Raw genomic sequence first — 27,500 nt, 5'->3', positions numbered from 1 at the left:
CACAAGGGGATGCTCTTCCCGGGGGAGCGGGAACCGTGTTCCTGTACCACCTTATTTACAAGCACCGGACCTTACTAATAACTAATGCTGGAAGAAAAGCCATTCCCGCTGCTCATCACATCATCAGTGACTATTCAAAACCGGATCTTATATCAGGTAAAACCTGGCTTCTTCCCAGCTCTGGGGATCATAACTTTTCTGGGGATCAAAATTATCACTTTGAAGAATTGCAAATTTATGGAAGAGCCCAGCTAGCTATACTAACAGAGCCGCATGATCGATCGGCTACAGTTTCTTTCCGAAACATGATCGGCGATCGCTCCGGTACCATTCACGTCGGCTATAACCAAACTATGGATTTGATCCGACCAAGCATTGATTTACCATTCAATGTTCGAGTTTACCGCGGTGGAATCCTCGGGCTTGCTCCCTCAACGGAAGTTCACGGAGTTGAGATTCACGTAGATGGGGTTATATCTTACATTAAGAACATCACACTGCATCATGGTGGGTTATTGTCGTTGAAGGAAAACTCGCGAACTGGAAACGAAGCGTTGGAGAACGATTTCAAGTTTGAGTTTGTCCGTGTGCAGTTCGAAGGGGTTTTAGAAATGATATCATCGCCAGTTACCCACAACGGAATGAATTTGACCGTGCGAGTATTGCACATCGAGGGTGGAGGACTAGTCGACAGCAGTGATCTGAGAATCCTTGCTGAAAACATTAGCATCAACACAGAAGGCCATCTAACAGTGAACGGAGGCGGGTACAAGCAGTCAGATGGAACAGGACAGGGTGTTCACGGAACAATCAACAAAGGGGTTGGTCCTGGAACGGGATCTGGTGCTTCCGGTGGGGGTCACGGAGGAACCGGAGGGCGGGGAAGAAACACACCTAAGGTTGGAATTCCCTACGGGAACATGTACGAGCCGGTGGAGTTTGGAAGTAGTGGAGGTGGGGCATCTGGCAGAGCAGGTAAGAATATGTGTAGTTGAATTTAAGGAAATGTCTTGTGTGCTCAGCATTTTCTTTAATGTGATTAAGATCTGCCCGCTCATATTGTATATATTACTAAGCACGGAAGGTTTCAGCAATTGTGACAAATACCTCTACGTAAGAAATGGTCCCGTCCCGTACCGACCATACTGAATCTTAGTTATTTTTATTCTTCCCTCAAAACGCATGGTGAGCCCAGATGATATGCATTTGAACCTGAAGTAAAAGCTAGGGAAACGTCTGTTCGACTTGAGGATACAAGGACTTACCTTGAACTCATCATCGTTTTCTCAAGTTATTATTAGGCTTCACATCCACGTATCTTTTCTTGATTAGATGTAAGTGAAATGTGGACGGTCTAAGCAAACAGTAACTTCAAAGAGATAGATATGGGAGTTTGCAGCCTCCTGGTCATAAGCTACTGTGTCAGATATGTACAGGAATGTATGTAATTAGATGCACGACGATTTTGATAATCTTCAACAAGTGTCCCCTCCTATCCCCAACTTCAACATCGCTGTTGTCTGGAAATTCAGACAATTGAGGTTACAAAGTGCCCCAAAAAAATAACGTAAACACTTGCGCTTACCTAATTACTAGAAATAGGACGCTAAGGCTTAGACTGTAAAGGGCACCCAAAACCAAAGTAATTACTTTGGCCGATCAAAAAGGACGGAGACAATCCAGTAAACCAATCAAAACTCGAAGTAATTACACGTAGCTGACACAAAGCGCGGGAAAATGTGCACGCGGAAGCCTCAATTTGTTTTGGTTCCTTTTCTGATTGGTTGAAAAAATGACGCGAGAACTTTGAACCAATCACTGAGTGAAGTAATGCAAAACCAAAGCAATAGGCCATTTATTTATTTATTTATTTATTTAATCACTTTCACCGCAACAGAGAAACGGGCTGTGGTGGGGGTCGCACAACAGAGCGAGACTCCAAGTTCCGAGTTCACGTCTGCCTCCTCTTCAAAGCGAGCCTAAGTGCGAAGTTTTTGTGATGGTAATTAGTTCTACTTTACATCTGAATAAAAACTAATATGCATAAGAAAAACCGTTCACTTAGACTCGCTTTGAAGGGGAGGCAGATATGAACTCGAAAATGGCCTTTTCGCTAATTACTTTCTACACTCAATTGAAAACCACTCTACCTTTGACTGGCTTTAACCGGTTAAACGTTTTGTTTTATTAAACGTTTAGTGAAAGACTCTTAATAAAAACACGGAGCATATCGAAGCGGTTGCGAGTTTGCTTCAGGAATTAGATATAAAAACGCTCTACAATGTATTTCGACTCGAATTGTGCTTCAGGTGTTGGCGGTGGGACAATCTTTTTGAACGTAACTTACCTTTTGGAAATCGATGGAGCCCTTTCTGCTGATGGTACTGATTCCCTTCCTGAGGGGGGTGCGGGTAGTGGTGGCAGCATCTGGATTCACTGTTACGTCATCAAAGGTTACGGAAAGATCACAGCAAATGGAGGATCATCTCCCGAGGCTTCATATCACCACGGCGGAGGAGGTGCGGGAGGAAGAATTGCCGTTTACTTCTATCAGAATGATACTTTCTCATACTTCAGGTAATAAGCATTACTTCAGGTAATAAGCATTGTACTGTAAGTAGAAGGTCCTGCTCTTCAGTACTTTATTGTTCATAAGCTTCGTTGGAACCCGGGCCTGCTAAATGCGCTGAGATAAGGAACTCAAATTGGAAGTCAAATCGAAATCATGATTTACGAGTCAGAGTTTAAGGCACGCAATGAACTAATTTTAAAGTTGCCTGCGTTCAGATGACTTGTGTGTTATGGTATTTTTCCAGCTATTATGCCCTTTATAGTAATGTGGTGGTTTCTTTCTATCTAGTTACCAAGCGCACGGAGGGAAAGCAAAGGGAGGACTGGAGAATGTGGAGAATGGAGGACCCGGGACTGTGTTCCTGTATCACTTGGTTCACACCCATCGAACATTGCTTATTGATAATGACGGCGGCAAACCACTAAATAAACACATAAACTACGCAAAACTAGATGAAGAAGGTAAATACTAAACATTCTTTTTTACGTAATTAAATGATTTAGTAACTTTGTCAAGTTTTGAAAGGGAGAAGTGATCCTCGCACTTTTCTCGAAAATTCAAATGATTGTCACTTTTTAGACACCTGAAACATTTAGGCGGTATCAAAGGGGTTCAAACCTATGACGTCTGCGACGCCGTGCAATGCCCTACCAACTGACTAATACATAGATTTAGCCAAGCCTAAAAGCAGAGCTCCCGGGTTATTTATACGCTCAAAGAACGTCTCGATCCACAAAAAGTAAAAACCGTACTTCGGGTAAGTTAACTAAATCACGAGAACAAAAAATCGTCTTTAAAATTAAAATAAATGACATTTCCTGCATGGTAATGAGCAAACTGCATTATCTCTGTCAACGCGCAACGCCGAAATTATATTAAATGTTCTTCGTGCACTTATTAACAAGTTACAGAAACTAAACTGTGAGCGAAGATCCGCCTAAAACCGAATAACTTCTTTTGGTCACGGGCGCAATGAAGTTGAGAATGCGAAGGACAGCGGGACAAAGCAACTCCAATTATTGTTTCGACTGCTTGACAGGCGACGCTACTTGATTGGACACGTCTTTGACAAAATCCAACAGCACGGAATTTGAAAGAACGGATAATTACAACAGGGATCTTGCAAATATTATTGCACAAAAAAGAAATGCAATACGAATCTTGAGGTTAGCTTACGAAATTAAATCTTACTTGCTTACGACTATAAAAATTACCCATCGCGCCATTTTAAACTGATGTGAAAATACGCTTAGTGAATACTTACCTCTGTAAACAAGTTGTTGTTTTGCTGCCGTTCCCTCCAATTCTGAATTTTTCTTTCATGTTGCCTTTCCTGTTTATTCTAGACCTTTCTCATTCCACTTGGTGATGTTCTTCGCCACAATTTTGCCTCCTATGTCTGTGTCTTTCCCGCTCCGTTCTGCCTCCGTTCTCTATCCCTAACTCGCTCCCTTTGACGATCCTCTTCACTAGCTCTTTTCTCTGCTCATTCTTGCTCTCTGCAGCTCTCTTTCTCTGTGCTCTTCACATGAACCCTGTCTTCTGCCTGTTGCATTTACTCTGCTGTTACCTGTTGGCATGATAGCTATCGTCCTTGGTTTTTGTCAAGATTAAACCTTCAGAACCAATGCAACACAAATCGTTTAGCTAAACTGGCTTTGATTTGAGCATAATATGATTTCCCGCCAGAGAAACGCGGGTTGTCAAATGCAACGCTTCTACGCAATTTCCCGCCAAGGAAAATTGCCCGAACACTGCCGTCCCCGGATTTCCCATTTCTCGCGCGCCTGAGCTCCGCTACGAAGCCACTTAGTTGAGAGCAGGTCAATTTGTTGGGCTCATGTGGTCCCGTGAAAGGAATTGTTCTGATAAGTGCGAGGGTCGCTACTCTCTTTCGTCTATAGGCCGCTTTTCAAATATATACATATATTTTGTCGAGTCCTTTCACGGGTATACATGAGCCCAACAAATTGACCTGCTGCCAACTGTGTCGGTGGTTTCATAGCTCAGCTGGTAAACCCTTGTACCGGCATCCTGGAGGTCATGGTCTCGAATTCCATTGAAGCCACCTCAATTTTTCAGGTGTCTATAAGACACAATTGCTTAAATTGTCCAGGTTAGTACGAGAATCCCTTAATCTCTCTTTCACCTGAAATAGTGTTGTCAGCTTCAATCGACGACAGAGTCCACGGTCTTATCGTGTTTTAATGTCATTCTTACCTTAATTAACCAATAGTTGAATTTAACTAACAATTATTTAATGAAGTGAACACCGGTGGATTTTAATCTAGGCCGAGTTGCTTGAAGCTTGGTTAGACTAACAGGCGTTAAATACGACAACTTAAGGACAATTTAGATTTTACGATTTTTACTTACCACCTTTGCATGCAACTTAGTAGTAGTGCATCATGACTTTCGACCACTGAATACATGCGCACGACTTTTGAACGTCTGTTGTAAGGTTATCTTAATTCTAAGCGTGTTTGGCCTTTTTCACAAACTAAGATGAGAAGAGTGCTAAAACTTTAAAGGAATTACACCAAAGGTGAAAGATATACTTGTATTTATTTCATTCGGAATTACACCAAAGTCGCCCTGCTTTTAGCCGAATCCATGTCCGGTCACTTAACCTAAGTATTTAACGCCAAACAAAAGGCATCTTGCGTGTCGAAGGGGAAAAGATTGTGATTTTTGAAATAATCGATCAAGGGCCTTGGGAAACGGTTTTCACGTTGACTTTTATTTTTTTTTTTTTCTTGCAAGGTGGAAAAGCTTGGATAATGCCGGAGTCAGGAATCCACCATTTTGCAGACCACAAACATAATTTTCATTTCGAAGAGTTGCAAATTTACAACAAGGCTCACATGGGTATATGGCCCCGCGCTGGAAACGATAGAAGGAACGTTTCGCTGTTCTTCAAATACATGATCGGAGATAGGAGCGGAATGATCCACATTGGTGATAAGCAAGTCATGGATTTGAAAAGACCCGAGATCGATCTTCCTTTCAGCGCTCAAATCTACAGCGGGGGTTTTCTTGGTCTCGCTCCATACACACAAGTTCATGGCGTTGAAGTTATCGTGCGTGGAGTTCTTGCTTACATTGAGAATGTGACGATTCATCATGGAGGCGCTTTGTGGCTGAATCACGGAGGGAGAACAGAGAATCGTGTCAAAGAGAACCAGTATGAGTTTGATACCATCCGCGTTCAAGACACTGGAGCCATTCATTGTGTTACGTCACCAGTCAAAGACCCGGATCTCATTTTCACAACCCGTGCGGTGTTTATTGAAGGAGGTGGACTCGTACGAGGATCGCGCCTCACATTCATAACGGAAAACATCACCATCGACGATGGCGGCTCTTTGATCGCTGATGGCCTGGGTTACAATACATCACATGGTTACCAAGGCAACGGTATCCATGGAACTATAAATCCTGGTCATGGTATTGACGCTAATGGAGCATCAGGAGCTGGACATGGTGGAAGTGGTGGTCGGGGAAGCTTGACAGGTGGTACCCCAGACACTGGTTTTGCCTACGGTGATCTGTATGAACCTTACATATTTGGAAGCGCAGGTGGCAAAGGATCATCTAGTTCCCGAGGGGGTAATGGTGGGGGCATGTTATGGATGAACGTCACTGGATTGATTGATATTGACGGATTAGTATCGGCCAATGGCGAAGATGCAACATCGTTGCCCGGAAGTGGCGGTGGCAGTGGCGGAAGTATCTGGATGTACTGTAAGAAAATCAAGGGTTATGGAAGAATAGCTGCTAATGGAGGTGCTGGATCCCCCTACAGTGGAGCCCCTGGGGGAGGGGGGGCAGGCGGGAGGATAGCAATTTACTTTGAGGTCAATGAGACATCAACCTACTTCGTGTATGAAGCACGAGGGGGAGCGGCACTTGGATGTCAGATTGGAAGAGAGGATTTGTGCAAGGCTGAAGCGGGAGGACCGGGTACCGTATTTCTTTATCACATGATCCACACACATCGCACACTGCTCATCCATAACGGAGGACAGAAACCGCTGGTTTCAGCCATAGCAGACCCTAAGGACTTGACACGCGATGGCTGCCGAGCTTGGATCCTACCGCAGTCAGCAAATCACGATTTTGCCGGGAAGGGTCGTAATTTTCACTTCGAAGAACTTCAAATCTATGGGGGAGGCCATTTAGCATTGCTCACCGAGCCTGTTGGCCGGAATGCATCGTTATTCTTCCTTTACATGATTGGAGATCGCACCGGAACTCTCCATGTTTCCGAAAATCAAGTCATGGATTTACACCGCCCGGAAATAGACGTTCCCTTCAGCCTGCACGTTTATGCTGGTGGTTACCTCGGTCTGGCTCCGTACACCGAAGTCCATGGTGTGACATTGTTTATCTCCGGAATGGTCGACCACATTCAAAACCTAACGTTACATCATGGCGGTGCATTCTGGATGTACGACGGTGGAAGAACAGCAAACCAAACCAACAGTTCGTTCGAGTTTGACACCGTGCGAGTGCAGGATAATGGCGTTATGCGCGCTTTTACTTCTCCAATTATTCACTATGGAATCACCATTATTGCAAGAGCGTTCTTTATCGAAGGAGGTGGATTATTCCATGGCACAAGGATGACTATACTCGGGGAGAATATTACGATTGACGATGGCGGACTGATGACGGCTAACGGACAGGGATATAACAGGTATTTTTTATGATCTCCGTATGGCTACTTTTCCAATGAATTCATATCCAAATATATTTTTAAAATGTTGCGTTTTGATCAAGTCAACACTTATTCACCACCGACACGCATAATAAATATTATTATTCATTCAAAATATTTCCTCGTTTCTAATTGGTTAAGACCACACGCATAATTAACAATTATTCCATAAGCGCGCGTTGGATATGAGATCGTAAATAGCCAACGAGGCGCGTAGCGCCGAGTTGGCTATAACCAGTCTCATATCCAACAAGCGCGAATGGAATAATTGTTTTATTAAATTCCTGCAACTCCATAAATTTGGAAGTACGAAATACGAGCGGAAAAAGCGAGCAAATCCGAGCGAAATCGAAAAAAAACTTGATGAGAACTGATGTGATGTTGTGTAATACCTTGTTGTCAGACAGACGCAGGCTCATCACAAAAACATTTCTTGCCTTTTCGCGTACTTCTAAACGTCGGAATTGATCCAAACTTTCCACAAGAAAAGTTTTTTCTCTCCTTTTTGGCTTTATTCAAAGAGTAATTTCGCATTCCGGCGAAAACATGTTTAGTTTAGCGACGCTTAACGCAATCATTTACCATATAAGGTCAAACCAAGGTATATGAGCTGATAACCGAGATTGAGTGAACCAATCAGAGCACGCGAAATGCATTATCCGAGGTTGAGAATTTAATAATTCACCATAACCGGCTGTTGTTGACCAAATTTGGAAAGAATTTTGCCTTATTGAACCAGTGACGTCAAAAGTGCAGCCCGCTGCAGATTATTGAACCGATTACGTGAAAACGACGTCAAAATGCGGCCCACTGCAGATTATTGAACCGTTGACCGAGAAACCTGGGGACGAGGTTGTGTTATATTTGGTGGGCAGAAAAACAAAGAGCGAAATGGCTGCGAGTAGGTTTACAAATTTGAGGGAAGAAAATATTACAAATATTTTGAATGGATAATAAAGCGGTTATTGAATTCGGCTTTCGTAGGATATGAAGAATTCTGCAGATCTCGAATCAGTGATCGCTTTTGGCAATTCTTCTTTTCAATAAAACCTGGATCTTGAAAATGCAAAACTACATAAAAATCACCTTTTTGATTTGTAATTTACACACAAAACGAAAAATACTAGGGCTTTTTTGTCGATCTCACTTGAGTATAAAAAAGCTGAAATATGTGTCACTGTTTTCAAATAAAGTGGGGTTTTTTTAGGGATTTCTCTCTGATGTTGCTGAAGTTAATTTTCTTAAGTTATTGCTTTATTTCGCTTTTTGCAAAAACGTCACTGACGAGAAATTTCTCGAGTATTTTCAGATGTTGCCTGTTTCAGTCAAAATAGAAAAATGTCGACTTTTTTCCGCTTTCTCTGCGTGACCTCCTTGATTGACAGCTGTCAGAAAACGGTGAGAAACTCAGAACAGAACGTTGTCGTCTTCTGTGCTTCTGTGGAGGTGAAGATGGCGAACTGCGTCAAGATTAAGGTGGATGAAAAGGTGATGAGGTTTTAGCCTTTCACTTTTACCGAGGGAAACGTTGCTATGATTTCCAAACTTGATGTAAATGAAGGCATTTATATTTGTTTTAAAGAAGAAGGAGAGATAATAATATCAACAGAAACGGGGTCTTTTAACGTGGACGATTATGACAAGACTTACTTCGTGAATGGCGAGCCAAGTCAACCAATATCAACACAACCCGCGTCCTCGAGGGGCTCTGCCGAACTAATTTCGCCGAGTAATTAATTACCTGAGTATCCCACTGTCTTGCCGGAGAACAAAGCCACTAAGAACAAATCTTAACTCTCCCCCTGGCCAGATGCCCAGCGCACAAACTTTAAAGCGGTCGAATTTCAGCTCAATAGCAAGAAAGGTTCAATCAGCATCGCATCACGGAAAAAAACGCCTCTAGTAGTAAATCCCTTGATTTACATCAAGTTTGAAAATCATTGCATTGTTTTCCACCGTAAATTCCACCGTAAAAGTCGAAGACTTAAGCCTTATCAACTTTTCGTTCATCTTAATCTTGACACAGTTCGCCATCTTCACCTCCACAGAAGCACAGAAGACGAGTTTCGCTCCATTTTTTGTCAGCTGTCAATCGAGGAGGTCAAACGGAGAAAGCGGAAAAAAAGTCGACATTTTTCTATTTTGACTGACACAAGCAAAAGCTGAAAATAGACGAGAAATTGACTTCAGCAACATCAGAGAGAAATCCTAAAACAAGTCCACTTTATCTAAAAAAAGTGACAGTTATTTCAGGTGTTTAAACTCAAGTGAGATCGACCAAAAAGCTTTAATATTTTTCGTTTTGCGTGTAAATCACAAATCAAAAAGATGATTTTTATGGAGATTTGCATTTTTCTAGATCCAGGTTTTATTGAAAAATAGAATTGCCGGAAGCAATCACTGATTATCTCAGAGGGTGTTATCGACCTCGGCCTTCGGCCTCGGTGGATATCCTACTCAGCCTCATTCAATAAGTGCTAAATATTAGGGTAATAAACTGATTAAGTAGGGAGGAGACCTCAAAAAACCCTGGGAGCAGGGATGGCGCAGTGGTGAGAGCACTCGCCTCCCATCAATGTGGCCTGGGTTCGATTTCCAGACTTGACGTCATAGGTGGGTTGAGTTTGTTGGTTCTCTCTGCTCCGAGCGGTTTTTCTCCCTGTAAATCTGTTTCCCCTCTCCTCAAAAACCAATGTCTTATTTGATTTCACGTTGATGTTTAAACGAGTTGTGTAGATCCCAGGTGACAGGTGGTTAAATAAGGTATTATTTTGTTATTTAGGACTTATTCTAAGAGGTCCCCTCCTTGGCACATCAGAGAAGCTTCATTTCCCAATTACCGAGTAGCGAGATTAAACAAGGATGACAAATGCAGACACTTAATATTTAACGGCTTGGTAGTGAATAGCTCATAAGTAACTGAGATAGGAAAAAGAAAGATTATAAGTAAGCACCAATCCAGAATTAATAAGAAATCATAAATCATTATATAATTCTGAGTTGCTCATCCATGGGTCATATGTCGTTTAGCGTTGTTTTTTTCTCTACAGATTAAACGCTTGATGCCTTTTCAAGGCAGCTTTTTTTATGTTACGCAGTTTAAAAAATTGCATTGCTTAGTCACAGCACACGAATTTCAACATTACGGAAACACATGCGGAAAAACGGAATAGAAATTTCATTTACATCATAATCGTTTCAGTTAAAAGCTACAATCTGTTAAATTTTTATTCTATTACCAAATTAATGTTTTGTCTTGCCCTGTTGACTTTTTTGGGTAGGACTCACCCTCAAGGATCGGGACTTCACGGGATAATCAATCCAGGTATGGGTTCATTCAATCTTCACGGTTCCTCCGGAGCTGGGTACGGCGGAAGAGGAGGACGGGGAATGCACATGCCGGCAGTTGGAACAGCATATGGCGATCTCTATGAGCCTGTAGTTTTCGGAAGTTCTGGTGGCGGACAAAACTCTGGAAGAGGAGGCGGTATAATCTGGTTTAATGCCACGAATGTCATTCAAATTGATGGGGAAGTCACGGCAAACGCGGACCCTGGCGGGGATTCTGGTAGCGGAGGAGGCAGCGGAGGGAGTATCTGGATGCACTGCTATCGGATGAAAGGTAGGGAATCTTAACTCCGGCCGATTTTTTTAGTGATAAGCATGTGCGACTGGTTGTCTTAACAAAGAGAGTCTTAAAAAACTGAGGAGAAAGTGTTCATGCGATTTGGCATTTAGAATTTATGCGCACCTTTTACCCAAGGGACGTAAATTGTTAAGTTCTCTTAAAGGTGTATTTTTTTTTTTGCGAGGCTTGATTTCGTGAAACCACTGATCTTCATAAATGTTCGAGGACAAGTATCAGCGGACCTGCACCAACAATAAAGAGAATATGAAAACATGGAATGGACTACCATTCGTCTGTCCTGACTTCATCTCCACCAAGCTTGTAAATGATTATCTCTTTCCAGATGGGTGCACGTGTCTCAACGAAGTTAACGTCATTTGAATTTATGCCTTCTTTTAAACGGCAGGCTCCTCAGGCTGCAGGCTGGAAAATCATTTTGTATAATGTTTACTCAATTTTACTTTACAGTACCGTGCGAATGTAAGTTGACAGTCCCTCAAAACTCAATCCGCAAAACTCGGTTCTCGATCCTCGATTCTCGAAAAAATCGTGGATCGAGGCTTCTTATGCGGGCTGTTATAGTGATTTTTTAAAGTGTTATTTGAAATAAAGCTTTGTTAAAATATTGTTGTTTTGTAAGGAACTGGAAACATCACAGTAATTGGCGGTGACGGTGGCAGCAACTCTGGGGGAGGGGCTGGTGGAAGGATAGCTGTTTACTTCTCCGAAAACACTACCTACACAGGGTCCTTCCAGGTTCGAGGCGGTTCCAAGGGCGGGGCAGTTAATACTGAAGCTGGAGGGCCTGGGACCGCATTTCTTTATCACCTTGTCCATACCCATAGGACCCTGCTGGTTGATAATGGTGGACAACACCCTCTCCAAACAAGAATATCAGACTATAATGATCTCTCACAAGACGGATGTCGTGCTTGGATCATGCCAGAGTCAGGGAACCATCATTTTGCTAACGGCACTCATGATTTTCACTTTGAGGAGTTACAATTATACGGAGGAGCTCACTTGGCGATCTCACCCGAGCCGGTGAATCGTCCCGCTTCGTTGTTCTTTCGGTACATGATCGGGGATCGCTCAGGAATGATACACCTCTCGCAAAACCAAGTCCTGAATTTGCATCGCCTGTTTTTAGATATTCCTTTCAGCGCGCACGTCTACGAGGGTGGATACCTTGGACTTGCACCAATTTCTGAGATGAACAATATCGCAGTTCACGTGGAAGGAACACTTGATCACATACGAAATCTCACAATCCTGAACGGCGGAGCACTTCACTGCTACTTAACTGGTTCGACTGGGGAGAGGATTCAGCGTACTTACAAGTTCAACGAGACTGTTAGAATCATGGCTAGATCACAGATTCGAACCTACAGTCCCAACGCTCATAACGATCCATTTGTTTTACAAGCCAAAGTCCTGACAGTTGAAGGCGGAGCTACAATCAACACAGTCAATATGAATATATCGGCTGTCAACCTGACCGTTGATGACGGTGGCAATATTGACGCCAGCGATGGCGGTTACTTAGCAACCAAAGGACCAGGAGGCTTGCGAACGAACAACTGGCAGCGAGGGGGCGCAGGGCATGGTGGAGCTGGTGGTAGAGGAAGTTGTGGGGGTTATCACACATGCCGGATGAAGAAGGGCCTGCCGTACGGAAATTTGTACTATCCGAGAGACTACGGAAGTGGTGGTGATGGAAGCGGAGGGAAAGGTGGTGGGATTTTAAGTATTGAAGTTCAACATACGTTACAGGTATGATATTCTATATATTATATGCAATATTCATCACAGTTTGTTTTTTGTAGTTAAGTTCTTATTTATTGTTAACCCTAATATATTGTTGCTCTATTGTAATGCATTGTATTGTATTGTATTGTATTGTATTGTATTGTATTGTATTGTCTTGTAGTAAAGTAACTATTTAAAGTGGTACTATGACCAAAACATCAGTTCTTTTTTTCTTTGGATTTCAAAACTATGTTAACTAAACACTAAGTGACCCAAGATTTGACCCTTGATTTGAAAAAGGGATTTTCCTATTTAATGGTCCGGCATTGCCATTTTTGAAATCTTGAGAGAGCTGGATCGAGGCGAAAATGACGTCAAAGACTCGCTAGTTTAAGAGTGCAATGCTTGTGTACACGGCAGAATTCATATGCAGCACCGGAATTTCGGGCTTTCAGACTTTTAAAGTCGTGTTTTGCCTATATAATAAGCTGCGTGTCTACGCTGAAATTTTAAGCCAGTGATTAAATGACGTCACTTTCCCTAGATCTAACCCTCTCAGGTCAAATCGGCCAGTTTTAAATCCAAAACTTACACTGTAGGTAAAAATTGCCATTCAGGAGTTACGCAAACACACTTTCAAAATCTGAAGAAGAAAAGGAAACGATTTTTTTGATCACAGTACCACTTTAAAAAAATTGATGTAAATTTGATTTCAGTGCTTTACATGATATAATAGTAATAATAATAATAATAATATATAATAATAATAATAATAATAATAATAATATAATAACAATAATAACAACAGAACGTTTTTAAAATGAGGAAAACTGTGTGCGCCATGGTTTTGACATTAGGATAGTATTCACGCGGTTTGGGTTAGTGACATGACAACGAACGAAGGTACAGCTATTTGTCTCTGTTGATCCCAATCAAAAAGACGAAAGTGACCGAATATGCCAAAGACAAGTTGATTTTTTATTGTTAGGTTGATGGTGGTATCTTGGTAAACAGCCGGGACTTCAGCAGCGCTTCTGGTGGGGGAAGTGGCGGCAGCATCTTAATTCAAACGCAGGTTCTCTCCGGAAGCCATACAGGTATAATACAATCACGTGGTGGCAGTGGAAGCGTAGGCTCAGGCGGAGGTGCGGGTGGTCGTATCGCAGTTTATTACGGCAACAATGACACACACCACCCTTATAGAGGAAAGTTTGATACCAGTGGTGGTAGTGCTACTCCCGGTGCAGAGGCCGGTGCTGCCGGGACTCTGCTTATCTCAAACATACTGGAAGTGGGATTTTCAACGCTTCGTCTTGATAATAATGGGCAGCGATCTCTTGACGACGAAATTCCGAACAACGGTCGCCTTTTAGACCTGTCAGTGGGTAGCCCAAGCCGATCAAACATATACAGCACCAAATGGTGTGACTGTTACAATCAAGCTGCAGTCTGTACCCGTGTGGTTGTTCCTCTTGTACTTCGTGTTACAGCTGTCAAGTATGGGCTATTGCGCATTTGTTTGACCAAGTATTGTCTACCGGTGTATGTGATTTCTATTTATCAAACTGTCAGTACACAAAACTGACATTTGATTTGAAGGAATCCATGTTTATCAACCACATAAGACTGTACCCATACTGCACAGGAGCTCGGCCCAAATTCCGCGTAAGTAAGAACTATTAACTATTTTAGAAATGAATGGAAATTTAGTCTTCCCCCGTTAATATCTTCCTCCTGAACTCTTTATCAAAGCTACAACGCTTAAAAGTGATGATTTCACTAAACTAAACTAGTTTCTTTTACCTTTTACCTTTTGAAGTAAACATGTAAATAGTATGATGCATTCTGTTAGCAAAGTCAAATGTTTAATGAAACAAAATGTAAATACTGACGTCAGCAAAGATTCCCTCATAGACCGAATGCATAAATGGCGACTAAAAAAATATTGTTTTGTTTATGTGCTAATTAGCCTCACTAGCCTCGTTTGTATAGACAAAATACAAAACAAAATGTTGCTTGAGAGCGAGGCTAGTGAGTCTCATTAGCACATAAACAAAAGACTAACTTTTTGACCGCTATTTATGGATTCGGTCAATATGACTTCCTCCTGAACCTAATTCAGTGGTGACCTGCAATAGCTCCAAGAGAAGATTTGAAAGTCTAATTGGATTATAAGTTGAACTCTTGACCAGAGAACCGTTGTCTCTCTTTGAGGCAGCGTGCACTTGGTTATTAGGGACGACGGCGACGTCCTCGAAATATCACTTTTCATTCGGAAGACCTTAGACAGCAATGACCAGAACCAGGTTGCTGACCAGCGGTTTTCGTTAAAACAATGGTTTGCTGGGGGCGCTCAGTCTCGCGGGCTCAGAAAACCCGGTTGTGGTCATTGTTATTTAAGGTTTCTCTTTTCATACCATGTTTTCTAAAAAGAATTGTCTACTTTCTCAAATCCCATAATACATCTTGTTAGCTCCCCAAAATTTTGCATAATCATTGTTCTCGATTTCTCTTGGGACATAAAGATGTCCCAAGAGAAATCGAAAACAATACCCTTGCATTTATTTTTGTGGGAGGGTGGGGGGGGGGGGGGTGGGGAGGGGGTAAAAGAGGTGTATTACGGAATTTGAGAAAGTAGTTTACGAGTTTACGAGTTTTAAAGTAAAAATATAGAATGAAAGGTTTGCATTTGTACGCTTAAGTTGTTAAAACCTCAAATGTGGTGTGATAAAATGCGAGTGCATTTCGTGATGTTTTGAAAGTTCTCAAAATTGCTCGAGCCGTAGGCGAGTGTAATTTGAGAACTTTCGAAACATCACGAGTGACCAGAAATCACGAAATGCACGAGCAGGTTCATACGATTTTTTAGTTATTATATTCTCAACAAAATTACTCAAACGCGCTACTTTGTTCGTGCTCGTATTCTTCCAGTTTTGGGGTTTAGTTTTCTTTCAGTCGCCCATGTTTGCCAGACATTCAACCAGGTCTGTGTAGCTTATACCGTGTTTTTGTTTTTCGCATTTTCTTTGAGTTTTTCAACGATGTTTTGGTTTGACAATGCAAACCGACTGTCAGCCATTTTTTTTCAGTTTGGTGTTCAAATTTGGCGCTTCCCCGGTGTTTCCATAGCAACTTCCGTATTGCACTCTATAACCTGGATTGCTCACTATAATCTATTTACGCATTCGCCATTGGCCAATCAGAAACAAGATATTTTGTTGAGTATATAATAATATAGTTTTCTGGATGGTGTTGTCGTTTCCTTTGCCGTCGTCGTCTTTTCAAAGAAACCACCGTTACCGTCGGCGTTTGTTTAACTGCTATTAAGGTTCGAGGGTTTAAGTAACGACCGACGGCCACGGCAATGACAACGCAACAAAACAAGAATATCATTAGTTAAAATTGGCAAAATGATCGTGATGCACATGTGGCATGCATTTTAATGCATATTTTTGCGGTGCTTGGCATTTCAAAGACGTTGAAGTTTAATCAAAACGTCTTCGCCTACTGTGCTCTTCTTCGGTATCTGTCGATGGGACGACCACTTTTTCAAGCGTGGCGCAGCGTTTAAACAAGACGGGAAAAATTTTATATGGTTAGATCATCCCGCTGAAATGTTTTGGATGTCATCTTGGGCTAGCAGGAATGTTGGGCGTGTTAGAATTAGTGATTTGATAAACTTTTTGCACAGTTTTAATCTAAAATTACCAAAACTGCCTCAACAAAGCTTTTAAAACTGACTGCGCTAATTGCCTCGAGAAATATTTTTATGATTAATGAGAGGATTGTGCCTGTTTTAACCCTTAATGCTTCCTCTATCCTACTTCCGGTTAAGCTCATGTTGGATCTTCACTGCAATATCTTTGACTGCTAAAGATGTTCGTCCTCAGGTTACCACAAATGATGGCGTCAGTGACGTGCCTGTCACAAGTAATTACGTCCAATTGTCAAACGGTTGTACCCAAGGATCCTATGTTGAAATGCCTGTCAGACGAAATGCTACTCGGGTTTTTGTTGAGCTGTATGGGGACCATAGCAGCAGTAAATCGGGTCTGACTGAGTTGGAAATATTTGTGGAAGGAAAGGAGGTATCAGACAGGTACTGTACCGCTTATATTTCATAACGAAATGTCTCCGTGTAGCATCATTGAACAGTCAGGTTAGTCAGGCAGTCGGTTAACTAGTATTTCATTCAGCCAGCCAAATAATAAATTAGTCAGTCAGTCAGTCAGTCTGCTTGTCATCTGTCCGAGGCTGTCTGGTGGACTGTCATTTTTTCAGTTAGCCGGTCGGTCAATGAGTGAGTGAGTGAGTGATTGAGTGAGTGAAAGAAGGGATACCTTGTGATACCTTTTTCAAACGTTGGCCACGTAGCACTTATAAATCAACAGAATTTTGTCACAGTGTATTTCCTTCTAATCCATCTGAACGTTAGCCCTAGTGACGAAAACGGGCCTACACAAGGACAGAAATTGTCGCTCAGATAGATTACATGGGTATATATAACACTTTAACATGGGTGTACTACGCGGCCAACGTTTGAAAAAGCGTATCTCGTCTTTTTCCTTTTACGTGTTCACTTCCGTGAAATGAAACCTCACATTCCCACTGTCTGCTGTTGTCTGACCTTGTGGCTCATTCGGTAGGGTAATGGTGACCTAATCCGGAGATCGTTGGTTCAATTTTCATCCTGGTTAGAGTGCGACGGTTTCTCTGTTCTTGTTGTGGGCTCGTTTTCATTATTAGGCATAGCACTTAGATAGATAATGCTTAAACACCTCACTTTTTACTGCTTGCTTCCCAAATGTGTGGAAAATTGCCGAGGTGAAACCAATACCCTAGGAAGGCGATCACGAAATAGCAATAATAACAGACCTATATCACTTCTACCTATTCTATCAAAAGTGTGCGAGAGAGTGGCTCACAATCAGCTTATGGAATACCTAACTTCTAAAGGTCGCTTATCTACCAAACAAAGTGGTAACAAAGAGAAACACTCCACCGAAACCTCTGTGATTCAGACCACCGACATGATATTGAGTGCGATTGATAAAAAGCACTTGACGGCGGTAATTCTGCTTGACATGAGCAAGGCCTTTGACAGTATAGATCACAACTTGCTTCTTGTCAAGCTGCAGGACATCGGTGCCTCGCCTTTAGCTTTGCAGTGGTTTCGTAGTTATCTAACCGCTCGCTATCAGGTTGTCACGATTGGGACAGCATCATCGGAGAGCGCCTACACGTGGCCAGTGGAGTGCCTCAGGGGAGTATTTTAGGGCCACTCCTCTTTAACATTTATATGAATGATTTGCCATCAGTTCCACAACATTGTTTTGTCCAGTGCTACGTGGAGGACACTAAGCTCTTGCTGTCTTTCCGGCTTCAAGATCAATCACGTATAGTCGCAGAAATAAATCAAGATCTTACAAGAGTACGTAACTGGTGTTTCGATAACCAGTTACTGTTAAACCCTGACAAGACGAAGCTCCTAGTTTGTGGCAGTAAGCATGGGGCCGCCAAAACCCGCAACTTCAAGCTTTCGTTCCTTGGAAAACAGCTTGCTCCAGTGGAGGCTGCCAGAGACCTTGGTGTTATATTGGACACAAGTTTAACTTTTGACGATCATGTCACTGCAACTGTCGCTTCTTGTATGTCGCGACTAGGCCAGATAAATCGTGTTAAACATTGTTTTGACAAACGCACTTTAATTATTATTATCAATGCGTTAGTTTTTAGTAAACTTTTTTATTGCTCTTCAGTATGGAGCAATACTTCACAATCTAACATTGCTAAACTCCAAGCTGTTCAGAATTTTGCTTGTACAATTGTTAGTGGGTCAAAGAAATACGATCATGTTACTCTCATTCTCAAACAACTCAACTGGCTCCCCATGAAACAACACATGTATTATCGCGATTCAATTATGGCATTTAAATGCATGAATGGCCTTGTTCCGGGGTATCTATCTGATCAGTTCATTAAACGTTCATCAATATCAACACGCAAAACTAGAAACTCACAGCTGTTAAATATACCGTTATTTAAAACCGCAACTGGCCAAAGATCATTTTACTATCGTATGGTATCTCTTTGGAACGCTCTACCTCAAGAAATTAAGTTAAGTCAATCGTTAGCTCAGTTTAAAACCTTGATAAGGAAAAGACTCTTAATGGATAGCTAGCTGAATTTATCCAATACCGCATTAGTATGGCATTTGTTTTTCTTAGCGCATTTTAAATTTTATTCATATAGAATTATTTTATTGTATTTCATTGTTGTATTTGTATCTCACTGAAAAGCCCCTTGGGGACGTGAAATAAACGTATGTATGTATAGATACAGGTGGATATAGCACTTAAAATTACACCTTGATAGATAGATGGATAAGTCATTCAGTGTTTCGCTCAGTGCAACAGCCAGACTGTACGTCACCTAACCAACCTGGTAGTGAGAATTTTTTTATACTATCGGCATTCCTTTAGTTTGTTTGTTTCACTCATTGCTTATACAGGTACAAGCATAGAAGTTTTGACGGCGCGCGAACATGGATAGAGCCAGCAGCTGGCACCAATTATCACACCTTTAGCGAAGTGTTTGTTCTGGGATCTGCTCAACTTGCAGTTATGCCACTCAATGGTTTGCAGGCCCACGTTGGCTTTCATGCCGACCGACTTTATGGGGACAAGAGTGGCTTTCTTCATGTAGGATACAATCAAAATTTTTCTGTTGCTGTTACTGATCCCGACATCCCATTCGGCTTGCGTGTTTACGAAAATGGAAGCATGATGCTGCCAAGGCGCGCATTCTTGCAGACAGTCAGTTTTAAATCGTCAGGAAAGGTTTGTTCCTCATTTATTGTTCCTTTTATATCTTTCCGGCCTTATTGCCATTTCTTTAAGATTGATGGCCAGTTATGATACCATAGCTGACTGATTGCGATAGATTGTCAAATCACAGCCTGTACGATGACTTCCTTACTTGCAATCAGTGAATCGTATTTTAAGGAGTTTCTAGTATTCGCCAAAAAGTCTGTCTTCTGCCTGTCCTCTGGTTGTCGTGTCTCATTCACTTAGACACCTTTCAAACGTAATCTAGTCAGGCTGACCACATGCAGCTAGACATGTCATTCAGTGTTAATATCTAGGGTGTGATACGTGTCCAATGCGCAATAATCCACATTCGATGAGACTTGAAAGTCTAACCATTTGTAAACTGAATATAATTACAGAGGTAGCATTTTCTCCCGGGAAGAAGGACATTACGACTTTGGACCAATAATTAATGATGAAAGGCTGGATGCAAAATCCTCGTTGCTGACTCCTTGGTATATTTAAGTGTTTTTCGTCAAATCGCGGTCAAATTTCGTAACTTCCACGTAGAAAGAAGCAAGCAAAAGTTCGGGGCCACATGAGGAAAACACGCGCATAAGAGTTCATTTTTAGTCAATTTTCATCGTTTTGCTTTCATTTTCGCGTACGACTTGAGAAGCTCTTGGGGAGTTAAAACAGAGGCATTTGTAGACTATGGAATGCAACCGAAAGGGAGGCGTTTTCCGATTTTTCGTGCCTTGGCGCTGCAAATGTATATCGCGTAGCCTCTTTGCTCTTAACGCGCCCGCAAGCGCGCCCGCCGATAATGCATACACTTTCAATTTATTATTTTACAACGATGCAAAAATTCTCGCGCGCTCATTGGCTAATTTTTATTGTCAATAAACGGACAGACACATAAATTTATAATTTATGCGATAATGACGCAATATTTGCTCAAGTGAGACTGCAGTTTCTCGCATTTTTGTCTCGCTTTCTTTTCGTGTTTTGACTTAATTTTGACCCCTCTGCCTCTTGGATCCACAGCTACTTTGACAATGTTATGACGCAATTCATGATCAATAACAGGACAGACGCATGAAAAACTGACATCAATTTGTTAAATCTTGAAGGTGGGGTACTAACTTCCTAACAGCAGACGACATGTGAAAAATGTTGACTTACCTTTCCGTCTATTTTGTATTTGTAGATTTGGGGCGTTCAAGACTTATTCGTCTTTGATCACGGATCGTTCTTTACTGATTCAAACTCCAGTCTTGGCAAGGACACAGCCCCTGGGCAATACTCGCTCCAGTCCCTTCACGTCCAAGACAGGGGAGTCTTCGAATTGCATTCTTCTGACAAGAACTTGAAGAGCGTTTTGTCTCTTTATAACTTGACGGTGAGAGTGTTATATTTAGTTTAGTCCGACATAACAGTCGAAACTCAGTTATCAGAACTCGTAGAGCCAGGCGCGGTAAATGGACCTGAGAGTTGAGAGTGGGAATATATATCTTTAAAAAAGAGTATTTGGGTTCCAGACCTTGTCGTTTGATTCAAGGCCAGACTTAACAGGGTTATGAATTATCGTACACATCCACTTTGAACAGAATTCCTGAATTCAAAAACTCGAGACAAAGAAATGCTCCTTTAACATGAAGAAGAAAATAGGTTTGTTTTAAGAATAGCGCGTTCGCGTGGCAAAGTCCAATATTCTGTGATTCGCAAAAAAGAGAACAGTGTCAACAAGGTTCTGCGTTTCCATCTATGGCAAACATTAAGAACTCTTTTTAAAACATTTCTGTGGCTTTGGAGTTAAAAACAACCTTCCCGAGTCGCCCTCGTTTTCCTCGTCATTAGTAAATTCTTCATTTTTAACTGAAGTCTCCGAAGCATCACTCGCTAAACTTCTTCTATAAGAATTTGAATAACTGGTGCTTTAACTTCACGGGTCATTTGGGTCATCTGTTTATGAAGAACTCACATAAAATTATATTCTATAATATTATTTCTTCCCTTCTTTCACTAGATCTTTGGTGGTGGTCACTTCAAATCAAACAATAAGCTACACATCTCAATTGACCATTTGCTTAGGATAAATTCGGGAGGAAAACTCAGTCATAATCATGCTGGTTACGTTACAAAGGAGGGACGATCTGGAACCGAGTTTCAGCCATCCGAGGGACCTGGGCAAGGGACCGGGAGCACATCAGGCGCCACAGGAGCTGGCTACGCTGGGACCGGGGGACGAGGAAATGGAGTAACTCGGGTGGGTCAGTTTTACGGTGATTACATAAAACCCTTCGATTATGGCAGCGCTGGAGGATACGGTTTGCATTATGGTATGTGGAAAGAAGTTTATAACATCATTTAGTCCACACAGAGATTTTCAGTTGAGTGTTGTAAAACCACACTTAAGCCAATCAGAACAGGTGCACGTAATCAATCAGTATGCAAGCAATAGGCCAGTTTCGCATTCTAACGGTTGCACTGGATTTAGCATGAAATGGAAGCTAATGCGGGCAAATTAATTTGCATTTGAAAAGATTTGCCCGCATTAGCCTCCATTCCATGCTAGATCCAGTCCAGCCGTGAGAATTCGAAAATGGTCTAATAAATTCATCTCGGTCTAAGCATTGTGAAATGCGTGCTATTAGAACCTAATTAGCTTTCCTTTGCGTCAAATTGGCTGTGAATATGGTACGTGAGCTCAAGTATCACACTGTCCGTATTACTGTCCGTATTTATTAGGCAACAACTCTACAGACCGCACCTAAATGGGACTGTTTCTTGTAATTTTGAAATTTCATTACTAAATCAACAACAAGGGTATAAATAACGTATGAATTACAGGCATTTTCCGACGAGTTGAAATATGGCAGTCTGTCAGTTTATATACTTGACTCTGCTTTGATGAAACCTCTTTTGAGAATTTACAGGAATGCGTAGGTGGAACAAAAGGTTTTCCTTTTGGTTCGGTATTAAATACTGCTTACGATCCATTTTTTTTTTTCGTTAAGCTATCATGGGGTAAAATCGTTTTAAAGAACCTATTTGTTTCTCTGTCAGGCAACCTGTACTTCGGTGATTACCGCACCAGCACCGTTGGTCCATATAAAAACCAGATTACCCGAAGTGGACGTGGCGGACAAGGAGGCGGGGCCATAAAGATTGTCACACGTCATTTGATTCTTGATGGACATTTGTCAGCAGACGGAGAAGACGGCCCTCCGCCTAGCACAGCAGGGGGAGGCAGTGGTGGTAGTGTCTGGATAGACTGCGAAGAGTTTGACGGCTACGGGACCATCAGTGCCAAAGGAGGGTCGGGGTCTCCCAGTCACGGAGGAGGGGGCTCAGGTGGTCGCATAGCAATTTACCACACATTTATGGTTAATTTTAATGGAACGCTCACAACAAAGGGAGGAGACAGTGGCGTTGAACCGGGTGCCTCTGGAACTGTGTATTTGGAGACCAGAAACGGGAGCAAAGTGATATACCGCGTTTTGAAGATAAATAACTACGGATTAGCTTACCCGTGGGCTGTGGATAAATCCCAAGGAAGGCTTCGTCATCTTATGAAGGGAATATACAGCGATACAAAATACATCGGTGCAGTCACGTGGCTTCATGAAGCCAACAAATACACCCTGGACGAATTTCATCTTCACGGCAACTCGCACGTGGCTTTCTACGGAGACGCTTCGCGTGAGAATGTGACGTTTTACGCACACACCCTTCGGGGTGATCGAAGCGGCGTGCTTCACATTGGGCGTTTCCAGTCCGTTGTATTCAAGTTTGTTGATTTGTACTTTCCTATTAACACATTGGTGTATTTTAACGCGTCTTTAGAAGTACCTCGAAGGTTGTCATTGCGAGAAGTCTTTATGGAAATCAACGGAACGCTGTTAGACTCTGATGACTACACCATCGACAGAAATGGAAAACTTTTCCTTTGGTCCGGCGGAAACTCACTTGGCGAGGAGCTTGGTCACTTCCGGTTTACCAATCTGTCAATCAAGTCACTTGGTCTGCTTCACACAACTAAGCTTCCGGATCATGGTCCAGTGAGTCTACATATGATACGCTTTGTGGTGAATGCTGGTGGACTGGCAAACGTTGATGATATTTATCTGGACTCGGTCAATGCTACTATTGATGTTGCAGGTAAATTTGTATCGTTTCAAATAAGGGTCAACGCCCATGGTAACGTTAGATTTTCAGTAGAGCCCAGTAATTTACAGTAATTTTGGAGGCGACCTTGTCCCGTGGTCAGGCGTTGGGTTTGCATGCGTGTGCATCGGGTTCAAATCTCACTCTGTCCACTCACTGGCTGCGGCATATGATCCACGTTAGCCCAAATCATAATATATGGAAATAAACAATACACGTCCAAACAAGAGCTAACAATTGTTAACTATAGTTGCTGCTCTATATGTGGGCTAGTATGAGTTATTAGCCGGATTTGTCCTCGGTGTTCCAGGTCTAACTCTACTGCAACTGGCAGACAACCGACTTGCTTGCAGTTTGGTTTTTTTTGCATGCTATCCGTCTTTACCAGAGAAATCAAGCGTTGTGTGAACGCGAAACCACATATGGTGTATAAGCATGAAAATTCTCTTATTCTAAATTTTTCTCTCTCTCTTTAGACGTTGTACGATACCTGCAGATATCTTAAAATAGTATATACTAAAACAGTGGTCTTAAGTTACCGGGTATTATATACTTATTTTATATACTGTGAATTAGTATTATATACCGTGAATTTTATAAACTGTGTATGGCGTTGGAGGCGCGACGGTCTGATTGGCCACTCAAACACCGAATAATTATCCTTTGCTAACTCGCGTGGGATTTGCTCCCGAAAATATTATAACCGTTGCAGGAATAAATTTCTGTATCCACGGCCTCACAAGTATCTTGTATACTGATTCTTTTTAAAAGTTTTGCTTCTAGATGTGTTATTCTATAAGAAAAAAATGGCACCAATCGCTTGTTCATCCGCTTCCGTTTTGTTTTCTTTTGTCATGACCAGGCACTGTGACGGCGGATTACAGAGGACATGGCTCTCAAAGTGGCCCAGGCGCTGGCAAGCGCCAGACTTCCTTTAATACTGGGGCCGGAGGTGGAGGTCACGGAGGTCGTGGAGGCCGGGGATCGGCCGCATTTCAGGCTTCTTATTCTTATGACTCTATGTACGAGCCTACGGAGTATGGCAGCGGGGGAGGCGATGGCTTACACGTGGTAGGTGGACGAGGAGGTGGGCGCATTGTGTTTGAAATCTCGGAAATGTTGAGACTTGAGGGGCGAGTGCAAGCGAATGGAGAACCCGGAAGTGCGGTTAATCCGAGCGGCGGTGGGGCGGGGGGTAGCATCGTTATCCGTGCATTAAATTACGATGGTGAAGGCTATGTAACAGTGAACGGCGGATCTGGATCTTCTAGTATTCCCCCGTACGGAGGCAGTGGCGCTGGTGGACGTATAGCTGTGTACTACAACGGGAATTACACATTCATTGGGTCATATCAAAGCCATGGAGGAACAAGCCAGGCAGAACGAGGAGGAGCAGGAACGGTTTATATTCAAAACAACAGAAACGCCAATCAGCCTTACCGCATTCTAAGAATCGACAATGAAGATGGGTCTAAAACACCATCAAGGCTCAACGAGATTAAGGAAATAGAACTTACAGGCAACCCAACAGGTAATGTCTTCTTTCGTCATTTATTTCATCAGTTCTCCAACGTTGCCCTTTGTTTTCTTGAGTGGTGGAGGCGGGAGAACAAATCTCTTTAGTTTTTAATTTTTAAAACAAGATGATGCTAAAAAGTTCTATTTTGCTTGGAGGTTCACAAAGGCACGTTTCCGTCGGGGTGGGGGGGGGGGGGGGAAGGTTTACTTTTGCAAGAACGCATTTTGGCTTTGCCAAATTCCCGTTTCCACTGACATTGTTGTCGTTGCTGTCCCTGCCACTGTCGCTGTCATTAGGGACCTTAAGATCTACGACAGTGACTTCAACGAAAACGTCACTTCGAAATATCACTTTGCTTTATCATAATTCTTTCGCGTTTATATTATCTCGTTCACTTCTTACAATTTGGGCGAAGTATCCTAAAGATAAATTGGTACCCCAGCAGTTACAAAGTGAAAATTGAGAATGAAAGATTATCTTTTGCATGCTCACTTTGTCGTCAAAACCTCAAATTTGGTAATTTCACGTCGTCCTTACGCAGAGTACCGCAAGAATCCGTCCTAAACTCCGTGCAGCGCGTGCAGCACGATTATTTATGCTCTTTTAACCAATGATATCATTGTTTTGCGGCGTTGTTGTTGCCGTCGCCGTCGTAAAATCTTAAGCTCCCTATTGTCATTTCTAGTGCCAATGCTTCTGCCACTCTCACAGTCACTTTCACCTTTACCTTTACCTTTTATCGTTCCCGAAAAGTGACACTGGTCGAAACGGCGCCTACTTTAGGGGAGAAAATGAAAAGTAATCCTCAAGTGTTGACGTTCTTCATTAAAACCTAAATTTGGGTATTTACTGGGTTGCCGTGTGGCAATCCCAGTCGGAAAGTGTGTGGCATTTGTTCGGTGTGATTATTATTTTTTCTTCCGTGTCGGTAAAAGTCTTGCCTGTCACTCCCCTGGTAAGAGGTGTCTTTGTGCATAGAGCCTTCTGCGCGTATTTTCTTAGGATCGAGAGGGTAGTGGAACTGCGTAGATTTCTCTGGTGGACACAGTAGAATCATTAACTTAGCCTGCAATGGCGTCGAAAGTCATGTAACGCGAATGGCGTGTTAGTGGATCCTTAAACAAAATATACCCTTATGGAGCTCAATAATGGAAAGTCAGTTGGATAAACTAGGCAGGCGGTGAAAAACCAACACCTGGAATCTCAAAAGCGACGAGTAATGGACTTCGACAACAATCTATCGCCCGTCGAGCCGAGATCAAAGTGAGCTGTATTTGTAAAATAATATTTACCAAGTGTGCTGTTGTGTAGAACACTGAAACCAAATGGAAAATTCTCTGGTAACTTGTGGGTTCAACAAAGACGTACAGAGAACGAATCGAACACCTTACGTGAATCTGTGATCAACTCTGCACAGTCTCCAGGTAAAAAAAATAATTGGAAATGTGACAGCCAAGAATTATTTGAAAGAAAGCTTGTCGTGTATTTTGTGCTTCATTATTCAAGGAAAAGGTTCTTCATGTAAACGGTTTGATCCTGAAATTTAGTTTGTTGCAATATTGCGCATATTTGACACGATTGAGTTTCTTCTCTTCACGCACGTAATGAAATAGAAGAGGTTTTTGCCTCTAATAGCAAATATGTTGTTTGTTTCAAAAAATTGTTCGCTGGAAAAGTGTATACTTCACGGAAGCATCTCGTTCACATTAGGGACCTTAAGATCTACGACGGCGACGTCGACGAAAACGTCACCTCAAAATAGAACTTTGCTCTAGTAAGTCTTTCGCGATTAATCCATCTCGTTCACGTCGTACAATGTGGGCGAAGTATCCTAAAAATAAATTGGTACGAGCGGTTTCAGACTGAAGGTAGAGAATGAAAGATTCTCTGTTGCATGCTCACGTGGTCGTCAAAACCTAAAATTTAGTGTTTTTACGTCGTCGTCATGCAGAGAACCGCAAAAATAGGAGCTAAAATCCGTGCTGAACGTGCAGCACGATTATTTATGCTCTTTTAACCAATGATGTCATTGTTTTGTGGCGTTTTAGTCGACGTCGTCGTCGTAGATCTTAAGCTCCCTATTGTTGTTTTGCTGACGACGGCAAAGAAATGGACAAAATTGAAAAACGCACGTGCAGGGCATGCAAAGATATTGTTTTTGCTCACTAAATATGCAAATTCGTGACGTTCTCGTTGCCGTCGCCGTCGTCGTTGCTTAAGCTCCCTATTATTGTTTTGTGCCGTTGTCGTTGCTATAGCCGTCGCCATTTTTTTTATCTCCCTAAAGTCACTATTGTTGTCATTGTCATCGTAATTACACCTTAGTCATGCAT

At 42.2% G+C, this 27,500-nt stretch overlaps 1 protein-coding gene across 1 annotated transcript in view; it reads left to right on the top strand.

The window, feature by feature from the left end:
• LOC137971437 (uncharacterized) overlaps positions 1-27,500 on the top strand; it is a 178,359-nt gene that overhangs the window by 42,475 nt on the left and 108,384 nt on the right. Inside the window, 15 exon segments of the mRNA XM_068818265.1 lie at positions 1-975; positions 2,310-2,577; positions 2,861-3,033; positions 5,336-7,271; positions 10,574-10,914; positions 11,561-12,693; positions 13,658-14,059; positions 14,061-14,105; positions 14,107-14,334; positions 16,560-16,768; positions 19,181-19,508; positions 20,689-20,880; positions 21,508-21,820; positions 22,548-23,642; positions 24,511-25,179. The exon segment at positions 1-975 is cut by the window's left edge and continues 104 nt beyond it. Coding sequence (XP_068674366.1) covers positions 1-975; positions 2,310-2,577; positions 2,861-3,033; positions 5,336-7,271; positions 10,574-10,914; positions 11,561-12,693; positions 13,658-14,059; positions 14,061-14,105; positions 14,107-14,334; positions 16,560-16,768; positions 19,181-19,508; positions 20,689-20,880; positions 21,508-21,820; positions 22,548-23,642; positions 24,511-25,179 — 8,307 coding nt within the window.

Source organism: Montipora foliosa, chromosome 9, assembly GCF_036669935.1.
Source record: "Montipora foliosa isolate CH-2021 chromosome 9, ASM3666993v2, whole genome shotgun sequence".
In the NCBI taxonomy this organism is placed as follows: domain Eukaryota; kingdom Metazoa; phylum Cnidaria; class Anthozoa; order Scleractinia; family Acroporidae; genus Montipora; species Montipora foliosa.
This window is presented reverse-complemented; position numbering and strand designations above follow the sequence as displayed.